This window comes from Leucopleurus acutus, assembly GCF_964270905.1.
Source record: "Leucopleurus acutus genome assembly, chromosome: 16".
Classification (NCBI taxonomy): Eukaryota; Metazoa; Chordata; class Mammalia; order Artiodactyla; family Delphinidae; genus Leucopleurus; species Leucopleurus acutus.
The window spans coordinates 41,488,205-41,503,592 of record NC_139158.1 but is presented as its reverse complement, the minus strand read 5'-3'; the positions used below and the strand labels follow the sequence as shown (position 1 = coordinate 41,503,592).

The following is a 15,388-nucleotide window of genomic DNA, read 5'->3' as shown; positions in this document are numbered from 1 at the left end:
CTGCACATAGATTCATAATTGCTGAAATTCGTAACTGCCAAAACTTGGAAGCAACCAAGCTGTCCTTCAGTAGGTGACTGGATAAATAAAATGTGGTCCATCCAGACAATGGAATATTATTCAGGGCTAAAAAGAAATAAGCTATCAAGCCACGAAGAGACATGGAGGAACATTAAAATACTCATTACTAACTGAAAGAGGCCAATCTGTAAAGGCCACGTACTGTAGGATTCCAACTATGACATTCTAGAAAAGGCAAAACTATGGGGACAGGAGAAAGACCAGTGGTTGCCAGAGGCTGTGGGGAAGGAGAGAGGGATGGATAGGGGGAGCAGAGGGCATTTTTAGAAACTACTCCGTATGATAGTATGGTGGTGGCTACGTCATTGCACATTTGTCCAGACCCAGAGAGTGTACAACAGAAGAGTGAGCCCTCATGTAAACTGTGGACTCCGGTTGATAATGGTGAGTCCCTGTAGGTTCCTTGATGGTACAAATGGTGTAGCTCTGGTATGGGATGTTAACTGTGGGACAGTCTTTGGGGGGACTGGGGAAGGGGTCTGTAGGAACCCTCTGCACTTTCTGCTCAGTTGTACTGTGAGCCTAAAACTGCTCTAAAAAATAAAGTTTATTAATGAAAAAAATCAAATGGAACCGACAGACATAAAGCCAAGAGTACGTCACCATCTACACCCCTCACGTCTCTGTCCTGCTCCTCAGAAGCGCAAAAAGTTAATAAAGTCCCGTGGACCCTTCGAGAACATCTTTACGTATGCAAGATAAAAACTAGATATGATGGTCCCCCAGTTTCCCTCTCGCCTTCTCCCTTTTAATAACTCAGTGAGTCAACTGAGTTTTTGCCGGGCGCACATCTGACCCTCCAGCAACTTGCCCCCTGGCCTCCCCCGTGGCTCGGCAGGGCCATGCAACCAACTTCCCGAGCACAGACTGTGACAAGAAGTGATGTAACTTCCGTAAGAGGACAGTCTTCCCCTCCCTTTCTCTTTGCACCCTTCCCCGTGGCTAACATGTGACTACGGTGCCCCAAGCCGGCTCACAGCACCAAGAGGAAAAGAGCTCACTCTGACAGCAGTCTAACACCTGTGTGCCCCATGGGCCCCTCTGACAGTCTGGGGATGCTCGGGGCCCCTTCTCAGACGGATGCTTTTCAACGTGTAAAATCAAAGACAACAAATTATATCCAGTAGAGCTACCAAAATGTTTTTTAAAATGTGTGTTTTGGTAATATCTGCGCCTCCTCATCAATGCATCAAGTAACAAGTTTTGGTTGAGAATAAATTTACTGAAATGTCAAAGTATGATGGGCATCCATGTTTTGAGACATCTGCGACAACCGTAAGGTGACAGGAGAATATCCGTGACTTCCACGGGCTACAAAGTCACGGCTTCGCTGACACTTCTGAGGTTTGTTGCCTCCATTCACAGTGGAAGGACACGTCAAACTTCAATCAGAGGTTAGTAACAGAAAGATGTAATTTTTCTTCCCATCCGAATTCGCAGACCCCTGACTCTCCACACAGACAGTAGGTGAGACCCTTGCTCTATGAGATGGAGGAGCAATAAGAGAAGTAACTGGGTCCCTGGACAGCTTTGTGGGGAAAAGCCATGACTCTCCTTAGACCACCTGTTCCTGTCTGGACCACTGTGTGGTAGAGGCGGAACTGTCCTCTGGCTCAAGCCACTGTGCTTTAGGGTCTCTCTGCTACAACAGCTTTACGCTGAAAACACAGCATAGGAAGCAAGACGTGAGGCAGTTATGAGTTGGCTCTGGAAGCCGGCTGCCTTCGTTCCAGTTCCAGCTCTGCTACTTTCTGTTGTGTGCATTTTGGACTAGTTACTTAACCTCTCTGTGTCTCAGTTTCCTTACCTGTAAGATGGGGATAATAATAAAGGCATCTAGCTAATAAGGTCACTGTGCGTAAAGACACATGGAAAGTGATTAAGAAAGTCCTTGAAACACTACAAACCTTCCATAAATGTAAGCTGTCATTACGATTATTACTATTATCATCTGACCCTTGCTTTTCTCACCATCCCAGCTATTATTCCATACAGTATGATATAGATCTGTTTTTATTTTTTCAAAATCTGCATAATAATGTACTGAATGAATATGCCAAAATTCATTTAACTATTCCCCAATTATAAAGTGATCATTTAGAAGGTTCCTCAAAGTTTCACTTAAAAGGCTAATATATCAGTTATAGAGAAAGCTCTCTGAAACTACTCTACCAATCCCTTTGTCACAAGATTTTGTAACAGCTTTACTGAGGCATAATTTACATACAATTAAATATACCCATTTTAAATGCACAGTTTGATGAGCTCCATAATATTTTGTAAGAATGAGACTATGTGAATAAGACAGCTTGAAAAAGTTAAATTATAGAAAATGGACGGTATTGACATTGTTCCTGTAATAGATCTACTGTTCACTTTCTATTGATCGAGTTGGTCCTATTCCAAGATGGAAGTGTGGGGAGCAGCTCCATTGCCCATTTGTCCAGAAAAGCCTCCACATCTGTATAGGTGATGCACCCCTCCCCCACCCAGCCCTGAGCTTTGGGACCAGACCCAAGGATGCCAACCAGCAGCCTCTGCCCCGGTGATGGGTTCAAAGTCAGCCAGCAGAGGGCCAATCTGAGCCACTGAGATGCAGTAAGACTGCTGTGTTGGGGCTTCTGAACAGAAGCATCCCCACCACTCTTCACCTGGTGGACTTAAGTGATAAAGGGTCTCATCCCGCAACCACTGTGTCTGAGAAGGGGTCAACCCGGAAGAGAGAGATCCAACAGGGCTAATAATCCACGTATGGAACCTGAATTGCCCTCGGAGTCTTCCCTTGGTTCTGTGTAGTAATAAATTCTCCAGGTACTTAAGCCTATTTGATGGGTTTCAACCACTTGCTATATCCAAGGTTGGTACAGGAAAATTCCAAAATTTAGGCAATGTGAGAAAGGAAATTAAAAATCACCCATGACAGTCCTCCCACCACCCCGAGGCAACCACGGGCCATCTCGAGCGCCGCTGGCCGGGTTCCCCAGGAGGCAGCCTCACACAGAGATCTGCATGCTGGGGGTGATGAGGGTGGCTCCCGGGACCCTCCACACCTATGGGGAGGGGCAGGGCAGGTCGGGGCAGAGGTGAAGACGGACTGCAAGCCACGGGGTCACAACAAATGCCCAGCTGACACCTCGGGGCGTCCTGGCCCTGGGCAGACCCTTCAGAGGTGTCCCTCCCCCAGCTCCACACACACAGACTAGTTGCTGGATGCAGGCTGCCCTCAGGAGGGTGGACCTTGGGCAAAGCCCTCTCTTCTGTCCAGGGCAGTCTCCTCGGCGGGGCACCCAGCTTTGAGCTGGTGGTGCCCACACATCCCGCAGGTGCGAAATTAGTCCTGAACGAGGGGGCCTGGGCGGCATGAACTACATCTGCACGTGTCCTTTTAGTCTACTTTGTTCATGCATTTTTTCCTTCTTTAGAAATTTTGGTCATATTTAAATGCTGTTTCATTTGATAGGTTTTCTACCCTAACATTACATTCTGAGCATTTTCTAATCATTAGATAGTCTTCAAATGAACTGTAAGCATAGTTATAGATTACTTCCTATAGGTACCATAAAGTATTTAAACATTCTCTTACTACTGGATGTTTGGAGTATTTCCAATGTTCTTTAACCCTCAGATGTAAATTTTTGTTTGCATCTCTGCAACAAGTTTCTTAGGATATGTTTCTAGGAGTGGAAGTAAAGAGTGAAAAAATATAAACTACCTTAATGTTCTGGCCAAATTGCCCTTTGAAATTTTATGTCTATTTACATTCTGACAAGAGTTACATTTTTCTCATTAGAATTGAATGTTTCTATATTCTAATTCTCGCCAACTGACCAAAAATGATGTCTCATTCTTGCTTTTGTTTCTTTTCCCTTATTAGCAATAAGTTTGAAGATTTTTTAATACCCACTGATTTTTTGTTTCTTTCATATGCAAACAGTCTGGCCATTTGTGTGGGGGGGTTAGTTTTTCTATTTTGGTGTTAAATAGTCTTCTAATTGATTTATTAAAGCTCTTTATATATAAAATATACCAACCTTGTGTCTGTTATATTTGTTAAAAATATCCTTCCACTAGTCAGCTGCATTTTAATTAAATTAGAGTGGTTCTGAAGTTTCATATAGTAAAAAAAAAAAAAAAAAAAATCTTAATTTTTTTCTTCCATGTTCTAAAAAGACCTTCCCCATCCTGAGGCACAATCAAGTTCAATCTTCACTCACACTCCTTGTCTAGAACTCAGCGTCCTTCCTCAGGAAAGCTTCCTCTGACTGGGCTGCATCTCCCAATGATATGTCTCCATAGTCCCACAGACCCGCTGCTGGTACACCCATCACAGATGCAGTTTTACTTTTACAGGAGTGTTTATAAGCTTTGAAAGGATGTGGGACAACCAGTAGGCTGTTCATTGCTGTATTCTCAGAATCTGGCCCAGAACCTAGCACTGTAGGTAACAGTTTCTAATTTTTAACTATTGCAATATCTACATTTAACTCTTCGATCACTTGGGAATCTATTTTACTGTAGAATATGAAGAACATTTCTGTCTTTATTTTGTCCCACCATTTACAAAATAATCCTTCCTTTTCTCACTGTAACACAAATGCCATCATATACATCAGTCTATAATACCTTTACACACAGACACACATTCAATTCTTACCCTATTGGGGTCTGCAGTGGGACTCTTTCTTGTGTTACCTTGTTCCAGCCATAGAAATGTCAACATGGCTATTGTTCTGACTATTTTGGAGTTAGATTATGCTCTAATATCTGACTAGACCAGCAACTTTCACCATGACTCTTCCCCTAAATGGAAACTGGTTAAAATCACTTGATCAAGTCCTCCGCCAATAAGACAATTTTAAAAATAAATCATTAAATTAAAATGTCACGTAGCTCCTGTTCCATTCTCTTTTTTAAATTTCATGGACTATCTTTTGGACAAACGCGCATCTGCTTACTTGAGCAATCCTGCCCGATGGAAGACGTAGAGGTCCTGGTCCAGGGTGCAGTTGTTGAAGGGGACAATCTTCACGAAGTTCTGTATGAGGGCAAACTCAGGGGTGAGATGTGGCAGAGAAATGATGCAGAAGTTCTTGTCCTGGCGTGATTGGAGACCAGATACAAATCATTTATCACTAAACAAATTCCTGCCATAAAACACTAAATAGGAGTAAAATGTGTAAAGGAGATGGTATTCAAGTTAAAGATTCCTATCATTTGGAAAGTCATCAGAAAATTCAGGGGATAAGCAATTGCAAGAATATGGAGAAGGGCTTCCCTGGTGGCGCAGTGGTTGAGGGTCTGCCTGCTGATTCAGGGGACATGGGTTCGTGCCCCGGTTCGGGAAGATTCCACATTCCGTGGAGCAGCTGGGCCCGTGAGCCATGGCCACTGAGCCTGCGTGTATGGAGCCTGTGCTCCGCAACGGGAGAGGCCACAACAGTGAGAAGAACGCATACCGCAAAAAAAAAAAAAAAAAAGAATATGGAGAAAATATCTGTGTTTGACCGAAACCCGAATAAAGGCATATTGTGAATCATAGGCCCCATTCAGCACAGCTCTTTTCCAGAAGTACAGTTTTAAACTAAGGATGTTTGCATTTGCAAATTCACTTGTATCCAGGAGTGATGAGGCTGCTCAGTATCATGGCAAAGGCCCTGGGTTTACCAAGTAATGCTGCACCAGCCGCCAGCCGTGGTCCCCACCTCTGTGAGATGAGAGCGTGGTGCTCCAGGCCTTTTCTGCTCTAAAGTCCTGTGATTACACATCAATGGATGTCTGTGTATTTTATCAGGGCACAGTCCCACTTGGGTGATGAGATCTAAGGGCTGGTTAACCTGGGCAGTGGGATCTGCGTGTCCTGACCTGTATCTGTGCTGTCCAATATGCTGGCCAGGAGCTGAGTCTGGCCACCGAGCATTTGGAATGTGGCTAGTGAGACTGGGGAACCGAATTTTTAATTTTATTTCATTTGATTAAATTTACATTTCAAAACTGATACTTGGGAACCCTCCTACGTTGTTGGTGGGGATGTAAATTGGTGCAGCCACTATGGAGAACATTATGGAGGTTCCTCAAAAAAGTAAACAAACATAGAGCTACCATATGATCCAGCAATCCCACTCCTGGACACATACCCGGACAAAACTCTAATTCAAAAAGACACATGCACCTCAATGTTCACTGCAGCACTATTCACAATAGCCAAGACATAGAAAAAATCGAAATGTCCATTGACAGATGAATGGATAAAGGAGATGTGGTATATATACACAGTGGAATACTACTCAGCCATAAAAAAGAATGAAATAATGCCATTTGCAGCTACATGGATTGACCTAGGTATTATCATACTAAGCGAAGTAAGTCAAAAAGAGAAAGACAAATACCAAGTGATATCACTTATACGTGGAATCTAAAACGTGACACAAATGAACCTATGTATGAAACAGAAACAGACTCACAGACATAGAGAACAGGCTTATGGTTGCCACGGGGAAGGGGGTGTGGGGGAGGGTTGGACAGGGAGTTTGGGGTTAGTAGATGCAAACTATTACATATGGAATGGATAAACAACAAGGTCCTACTGTATAGCACAGGGAACTACATTCAATATCCTATAATAAACCATAATGGAAAAGAAAAAAATAATAAAAAACTGATACTCAGTTCAGTTATTGGAAAAGTTTTATGTATGTTTAGAACAATTTGGGTATGTGAATCTACTCATTCAACTGTAAATTTTACAAAATCTAGAAGCAGAGTGAGGATTTCTGATGACAATTTAGTGCTTGTATAGAGATGTGCCCTAAATGTAAAATACACATTGGATTTTAAAAACTGAGAAAATGGATGTACAAGATCTCATTAATACTTTTGCATACTGATTACATATTAAAATCATTAAATTTTGGACATATTGCATTAAGTAAAATATATTATTAAAATTGATTTCACCTGTGTCTTTTTACTTTTTTTTTTATAATGTGGCTGCTGGAACATTTAGAGTTTGTTGTCTATGGGACAGTGCTGCCATGGACTGTCTGTGCTCCTCACGTCCACCGTGACCCTCTGCCAGGTGCCTGCAGAAGCAGCTTGCTCTTCCCAGAGCTAATTTGTCCCTTTGGCATCTCACCTCCTCCTGAACCCTGTGAAGGCCTTGCCTGGGCGAATCCAAAACCCTGGGGACACATGTGCAACCCAAAGGAGTGAATCACTCTTTCACCTGATCTTCCTTCTTTCTAGCAAAACAACACAGCTCCTTCTGGGGAACTTGCGAGTCACGTTGTCGAAATACTCAAGCTGAAAATAAGGACCAAGTGCCAAGCCCTGGGGGGCTTCCTCTGGGAGAAATGAGTAATTCCTACCATATGATCCAGCAATCCCACTCCTGGACATATACCCAGACAAAACTCTAATTCAAAAAGACACATGCACCTCAATGTTCATCGCAGCACTATTCACAATAGCCAAGACATAGAAACAACCAAAATGTCCATTGAGAGATGAATGGATAAAGGAGATGTGGTATATATACACAATGGAATACTACTCAGCCATAAAAGAGAATGAACGTAATGAGTTGCTTCAACATGGATGGGAAGGATTAAGGATGAAGTAACGAAGGTATTTTGTTTCTGTCTCCCCATAACCTGAAATAATTAATTAAAAAGTAAACATGTCTTTTACTACCTTAAAGCCAGCATTGCTTTTGTAATAATACTGAAGATCTGTCTCTGCATGGACTTCAAAATAGGAATGAATTGAACTTACTGAATTTACTTTGGGGCATCTCGGAGGGAAGTCGGCTTTGCAAACCCTCCCTCAGGGTCATCTACAGTGTTTTATGAGCTTCAAAATTAATTCAAAAAAATTACGATGGAAAACATCATTGCCAAGTCTTCAACATCTTAACAAAATGAGGAAATACAATCTATGATCACATAGCTTTCAGGCAACAGAATTAAACCTATTTTGTTTTTTAGCCTTGGTATAAAGAACATCGAGGAAAAATAAAAAAATAGATAATTTGCCTGTAATTAGCTAACTGAAGAAGCACGGTTGTTGACTTGACTAAACTGATAGACCAGCCATGGAAAAAGTCATAAAAATCCAATTAAGGAACCTAAATTGTCTTCTTGCCCCATTTTCTTCCCTCCAATAAAGTGATGAGAGGTTGGTCAGAATCTCTATCCCTTGACGACCATGAAACAAAAGTGGAGGAGGTGGCCTGGACACCCTGAGATGGAGAACCTTGTTTGCACTTGTGTGCCTGCCTGGGGCCATCCACCAACCAACCGTAGAGGGTCAAGTCAATCCCATGTGTCAGGCGACACCAACCAGAAGATCAACTGCAAGTTCCCACTTTCCTACCCTCAGAAAAGCAATCTAATGGTGTCAGCATTCTTTGAGCCAAAGCAAACTATAAAGTAATACAACAGTCTAACTCACTTTAGAGTAATTCCTGACATTTTCATGTACTACCAGCATTCTATTCATGATTTGATTGTAATAAGACAGTGATGAAGCAATCTCTAAAATAAATTATGCATTGAAAGAAAACTATTACAACAGCATGACTGAAAAATTATTGAAAATGACAATCTTTTCTACTTTTAAGAGTTCAGGACATGTCATTCAACCTTTTTTTTCAGAACAGAGAAGTGGTTCCAACCTTAACATTCACAGCAGATTAAATGTTTGGACAATGAATATGGCATCCTACTATTTTATAATTTTTCTAGCTTATAAAATCAATTATATTACTCAAAATTCAACATGTACTTACAGGAAAAAGACTGAAAACAAAATTCATGAAGTCCAGTGACCTGTAAACAAGACAGTAAAAACTGTCAGTGCACATTTAAAAAGACCTATGGCTCTCCCCGCTTAGGCAGTGATTAGCCAACCAGTAACTAGAATTTGTGTCTAACTGAACAGTAATCAGCTGCAGAAGGCATAAGCTTCAAATGTCAGTAATGAAGTGTTTTTCTAGAACCAAAAGTACTATTATAGCAATTAAAAATCTCTACACATTCAAAAAGCAAGATAGTCATTCTGTGGACACAATCCCTCCCTTCCTTTTAGGAGGTGCTGTGGGGGAGACATGGGCATATTAGAAGCTACTCTGATCTTTTTCTCTTTTATATGCAAAAGATTTTCTGACCAGCTGCAGGTGTATATTTATAGGCGAACCATAATGGGTCGTCAAATTTTTGTTTGAAAATTCAAAAAGCACAATCTTATCCAAATGCACAGGGGAAAATAAATATACACGACAGATCTAGAAGGGTTTACAGGCTTTTTAGATGTCTACAGTATAATTAGAATAAAAAGATTTCCCTTTTCAACCTTTCAGTTGAATTTCAATTCCAAAGAAATCGAAAACTTGAAAGGATAAAAGTCCAAGAAAAGCATGGTTCTAAGGAAAGCTAGGAGAACGGGAATGTGATTAAATACATCCTCTAAAACGGGAGTGTCCAGCGGTGCTCTTGGTCATCTTAAAGATACTCTGGAACCTTCCAGTCTATCAAAATGGGCCAGTCTTTCCTTTTCAACATTGTTCTGTGGACGGAATGGTAGACTATGTGGGCATCCCAAAGGGGCTGTGGAATCTCGGCACCGAGGGCAGGGGTCCAATCCAGACTACAGGGCGCAGCGAGCACTGAACACGGGGTTGTTCTGGAGGGACAGGAAGCCTCGTCTGCCCGGGACCAGGCCTCCTACCTCTGGCAGCTGCCCTGGATTGTTGATGGGTGTCCTGCTAACACCCCTCTCAGACTGAGACTCCAGCCCCGATTCAGTGGGGAGCACGAAGCAAGGGACAAAGCCATCATCGCGGCCCGGCCCCGCCGTCAGCCCGGGAATAGGGTAGAGGGTAGAGTGAGACGCCTGGCCAGTGACTGGGGTATCTACTAAGTCCTAGATCAAGCCACATCGAAAATCGGTCCCACCCCTGGATTATCCTTTCTTACGTGAGGCAATTATTCCATGTTTCCAAAGCCAGTTTCAGCTGGATTTTCTATTGCTTGCAACTAAAAGACTCCAGACAGGCAGCAACCTAAACCCAAAATCCCCCCAAAATGCAAACTCTAGAGAATGGGGAACAGCATGTGGCTAAGGAAGTGATGATTTTCCAGACCCTGGGCAGCCCAGTTCTCTGGGTCTGACCCACATTTTATGGGCTGGAGTCTGGAAGTGGGGCTTCCAGTGTTGGGCCACCAAGGCCAGGAGAAGGTCTTCGCGCAGCAGACACACTGGGGACCAGCGCTTGCCTTGCTTCGTACTTCTTGTCAATACAAAACAGCTGGATGCAGAAGGCAGTGGAGGCGCCCTTGTAGATGGGGCGGAAGTTGCTCGTCTCTTCGGGCAGAGAGATGGATACTGAGCTCGTGTTGCTGATGCAGTAATCCGTGTAATCCACACTGTACTCCTGACTGAGTTTTTCTGTGTCCTACAGCAAGGAGAGAGGAGGAACTGAACTGGGAATCCTATTTATTTTCTACCATTTAATGGGCTAGTGGCTGCCTTGTCTCCACAGGACACTGTTCCCAGGACAGATGTGACTGCCTCACCTGAAACAAACCGCCCCGAGCCAGGCCCGGTTTTAAGGAGGTGTTCTTAGTGAGATTTCAAAATTGTTGAGGATGGAAACAAGTTCTCGCGCGAAGGTCAGAAAACGAATGGTCTCAGGTGGTCTTTGATACAGGATCCATATTTTAACTGCATCCCTGGATAGAGGTTAGAGCATGGGACTACTACATGCGTATTAATTCCATATAAGCGAAACACCTCTGTCCCCAGTTTTCCTTGTGATTTTGTGCTACAAGAATTTTTGGATCTTGGGACTGTTCAGGTGGTTTGCTAGTGAGGGGGAGCCCCAGGAGCCAATTGCCCGGAGCCACCTGGAGAGTCAGTGCTGAGTCCTGTCAGGTCTCATTCATCGAAGGAGGTGTTACAGCTCAGTGAGAGGAACATGATTCACTCCGAGATCCTCTCGGAGTTCTTTGAAATTGAAGTAATGCGTGCGTATGGTAAAAAGTAAACTAATATTAGCATTACAAGGTTATAAAGAAAGTCAGGAGCCTCCTACTCCCCCATTGACGAGCATTTTCAACTTTTTCCTTTCTTTTGGCCTTTACCTCTATATTTCTGAGTACTATTATGCTGGTGTCTGTATTTGGAGAACAGGGCGGGAGGACAGGGCAGGGATTCCTCCACGTGAAATGGAGGATCCCACTGATCCGCCTGTTCTCTGTCTTTCCCCATCACACAGCCTCGCACTGTGCACTGGATTTGGAGCTGCTTCTGCTTGACCCTTCAGAGAACGATCACCTGGTCCTTTCACTTGGGGGGTAGTTGATAAGCTAAGTGTCCTCTGCAGGGAATCTATTGTCCCCAACACCGCCTGGCAGACTGTCACACAGAGCCCTCGCCCCGCCTTCTGCAGAAGCCCCAGGGCCCGGGCTCTTTGTGGGCACACGTGGAGAATCCCTCCTCATCACGGTGCCCGGCCTCCACCTTTCCCAGCTGTGAAGAGCCAGTGCAGACCCCGCCATCGATTTCCTTCTTTCTAAACACCTTTAAAGTGCTCGTGTTCCAATATCTCCTCTCCCAGTCTTCTTGTCTGTGTGGATTTGTGCCCTTATTCTTCCCTTATGGTTATTTCAGTGGTTTTTTCCAGAAAGGAGAGGAGATAAACATGGGAGATCAATCCTCCTTGTTGACCCGGATACCCTCTGGGATGCCAGTGCATCTAATGCAGTATGGACCACCCTGACCCCCTCCACATCCTTGTTTGGGTCCCTAAAGGAATGGCTACCTCTTAGAAATACTGGAGAGAGATTGCTCCCCTCTGCTGCGTGCCCTGCTCCCTCCTCCCTGGGGCACGAGGAGTGGACACCCTAATGTGGGTTCCCCAGAAGCAAAAGGAGCTAAGTTCACACAGGGAGTGATGCCAGGAAATTCTGTGAGGCTAGTGGGCGAGTGAGGAGGGAAGAGAAGGACCCCAACGCGGCACAATGAACAAGTGGGTTATTGTCAATCCCACCAAGACCTCGGGGAGATGTGGAGAGCACCCCTGGGAGCCATCCTACCCAAAAGGCAGAGGAGCTGGGGGCTGATTCTCCAACTGCCCCCGGAGGTGGCGACCTGTCTGCAGGAATAGCCCCAGGGAAAGAGCAGGCACTGAAGCCCCCATCCTCAGGGTGCTGGGGGGTGAGCAGTGCCAGAGGAGCTGGTAGGGGACCTGCAGCACATGCCAACGTGAGGCTCAGAAAGCGGACCTGTGCCCGCCTGGGGCCCACTCCTTCCAGAAGCACGTCCCGCTCCTGGCAGCTGGTGGAAGATGCTACCACCCCTTGGCCTGAATCTGTAACAGGAGGAAGCAGTTCCTGGAACCAGAGATGCATCTGAATGACACATCAGACACATAAGTGTGTACATGGACGTACTCTACATAGAGCAGGAGAAAACTCCTACAGACGTTTGCCCCTCCAAAATGTTTTCTCTCTAGACAATGGGAAGAACAGAAAGATTCTATTTACTGAAATGATTGCAAATTATTGATGTAGAAAGTGTAACTTCTAGGACCAAGCTGTGCAAGGGATATAGAATAAAGGTCTAATGACAGTGGAGTGAGAGTTCACCGAGGAAGGCTTTGTGGAGCAGGTCCTGAGCAAGGAGGCGGCTCTGAACTGGGAAAGAAGGCGGGAGGCCTGGCGAGGAAAGCGCACGAAGACGCAGGTGGAGAGGAGTGAGCCGCACTGGCCCCCTGAAGGGCCCTCACAAGCCCTACCTCCGCTTCACTAGTGTTTCCACTTTGGACTGGTGATAAAGCTTCCTCCATTGCGGCTTCTTCTGTGCTTTTTCTCTGCAAAAGACAAAGGCAAGACATGAGAATAAATCAACACCCACAGTGGTTCAGAGCTCGAGCTCTGTATGAGCTGCCTGGGTCAGATCCTGGCCTCCCTTCTTACAGGGCATGTGGCGTTGGGAAAGTGAGGAATCCCCAGTTTCCTCATCTGTACAAAGGGGCTAAGAGCAGCACCTACCTCATAAGGTTGTCCTGAGGATAAAATAAGGACAGGTGGATGGAGAGATGCTTAGCATCTTCTGACTCTCTGTAGATGTTAGTTATTCCTCCTTTATTCTTATTCTTCTGTGTAACTTAAAAGATGCACTAGGGCTTTTTTAAAAACTGCTTTATTGAGGTATAGTTGACATACAGTAAACAGCATATATTTAAAGTGTAGCTTTTGAAAAGTTTTGACCTATAGGTACCTATAAAAATATCACCACGATAAAAATAATGAACATATACATCACTCCCCAAAGCTTCTGTGTTTCTGTATGGCTCTTCCTCCCACCCGGGGCCACTCTGCCAACCACAGGCAAACAATGATCTGCTCTTTGTCACTGTAGATTATATGCTGAGTGTCTAGAAAGATCTAGATCTTTCTAGATCTAGAAATAGAAAGATAAATAGAAAGATAAACAGAAAGATCTATTTCTGGATCTTCTATTCTGTTCCGTTCATCTATTTGTTTACCTTGACATCATTACAACACTGTCTCAGTTACAAAAACCTTATAATAAATCTTGAAGTCAGTAGCATTAGACCTACAACCTTGTTCTCTTTCCATAGTTTCTTTGTGCTAGGTCCTTCCCACTTCCTCATGAATTTTGAAATCACTTTTTCAATTTCTCTAAAAATTCCTCCTGAAATTTTGACTGGTATTTCATTGATCAATCAACAACTTGACAATATCGAGTCCTCGAAATTATGTACAGGGGATATCTCTCCATTTATTTAGGTCTTATTTCATTTCTCTCAGAAATGTTTTGTAGTTTTTAGCATACACAAAATACTTAAATCTGACAACATCTTTTGTCAGATTTAAGTATTCTGTGTATTTGTACTGTTGTAAATGGTAGTTATTTAAATTTCTGATTGTTCATTGCCATTATACAGAGATAAAATTGAACTTTGCATATTAATTTTGTTTATATTCTTTTGATTCTTTTCTTGTCTTTTTTCACTGGCTTGAACCGCCAGAATAATTCTGAATAGAAGTGGTGAGAACTGACATTCTTGTCTTGTTTCTGACCTTGGCGGAAAAGCACTCAGTCTTTTACCAAGGATGATGTTAGCTATAGGTTTTTCAACGATAACCTCTATCAAATTGAAGAAGTTCTCTTCTACTCCTAATTTTCTGAGTTTTTATGAGGAATGAATGTGAATTTTCAGATACCTTTCCTGCATTTATGAGATAAACATATAAGTACTCTTTTTTAGAATGTTAATGTGGTGAATTACATTGATTTTCTTATGTTAAACCAACCTTGCATTCTCAGAATAAAGCCTACTTGATCATGACATTGTCCTTTTAATATACTGGTTCAATTTATTAAAGGTTTTATTTGAATTTTTCCATCGATGTTTATGAGAGCTGTTGATTTGAAGTTTTATTTCCCTGTGATGTCTTTTGTTGGGAAAGAACATACTTTAGATGACCTGAATCCTTTTAAATTTATTAAGACTTCTTTTCTAGCTTGAAATATGATCTAACTTGGTAACTATTCCATGTGGATGTGGGAAGGTGTATTCTGCCGTTGTTGGGTAGAGTTAGGTCAAATTGGTGAATAGTATTCTTAAAATCTTCTACATTCTTACTGATTTACTGTCTACTCGTTCTATCAATGATTAAGGGAGGGATATTGAAATCTCCAAATATAGTTGTTTATTTATTTATTTGTCTTTGCAGTTCTATCAATTTTTGCTTCATGTGTTTTGAAGTTCTACTATTAGGTGCATAAATATTTAGGATTGTTATGTCCTCTTGACCTTTGTTATCCCTGGTAATATTCCCTTTTCTGAACTCCACTTTGTCTGAAATGAATAAAGCTACTCCAGCTTTCTTTTGATTAGTGTTACCATGATGTATCTATTTGCATGTTTTTCATCTGAACCTATTGTATCTACTCAAAGTGCATTTTTTTGTAATTCACATGTAACTGTTTTGCTTTTTAATCCAAACTATATCTGATTTATACATTCTTTAATTGGGATATTTAGACCATTTTACATTTAATATAATTATTGATGTGGTTAGGTTTAAGTCTGTTATCTTGCTGTTTGTTTTCTATTTGTCCTATCTGTTCTTTATTCCCCTTTTCCTCTCTTTTTGCCTTCTTTTGGAGTCATTGTATACTTTTATGATTCCACTTCACCTCTTTGTAGGCTTATTAGATATAACTTTCTGAATTTGACTTGTAACTTTCATGTTCTTTTAGTTTATAGTATACATCT

The 15,388-nt window shown here is 42.7% G+C and overlaps 1 protein-coding gene across 1 annotated transcript in view; it reads right to left on the bottom strand.

Annotated features, from left to right (window-relative positions):
• The window catches only part of CFAP61 (cilia and flagella associated protein 61), a gene marked incomplete at both ends in the record, with an annotated part of 251,678 nt that overhangs the window by 165,632 nt on the left and 70,658 nt on the right, over window positions 1–15,388 (bottom strand). The window contains 4 exons of the mRNA XM_082857551.1: window positions 5,037–5,176; window positions 8,867–8,906; window positions 10,353–10,531; window positions 12,875–12,949. Coding sequence (XP_082713677.1) covers window positions 5,037–5,176; window positions 8,867–8,906; window positions 10,353–10,531; window positions 12,875–12,949 — 434 coding nt within the window. The remainder of the gene's footprint in view (window positions 1–5,036; window positions 5,177–8,866; window positions 8,907–10,352; window positions 10,532–12,874; window positions 12,950–15,388) is intronic.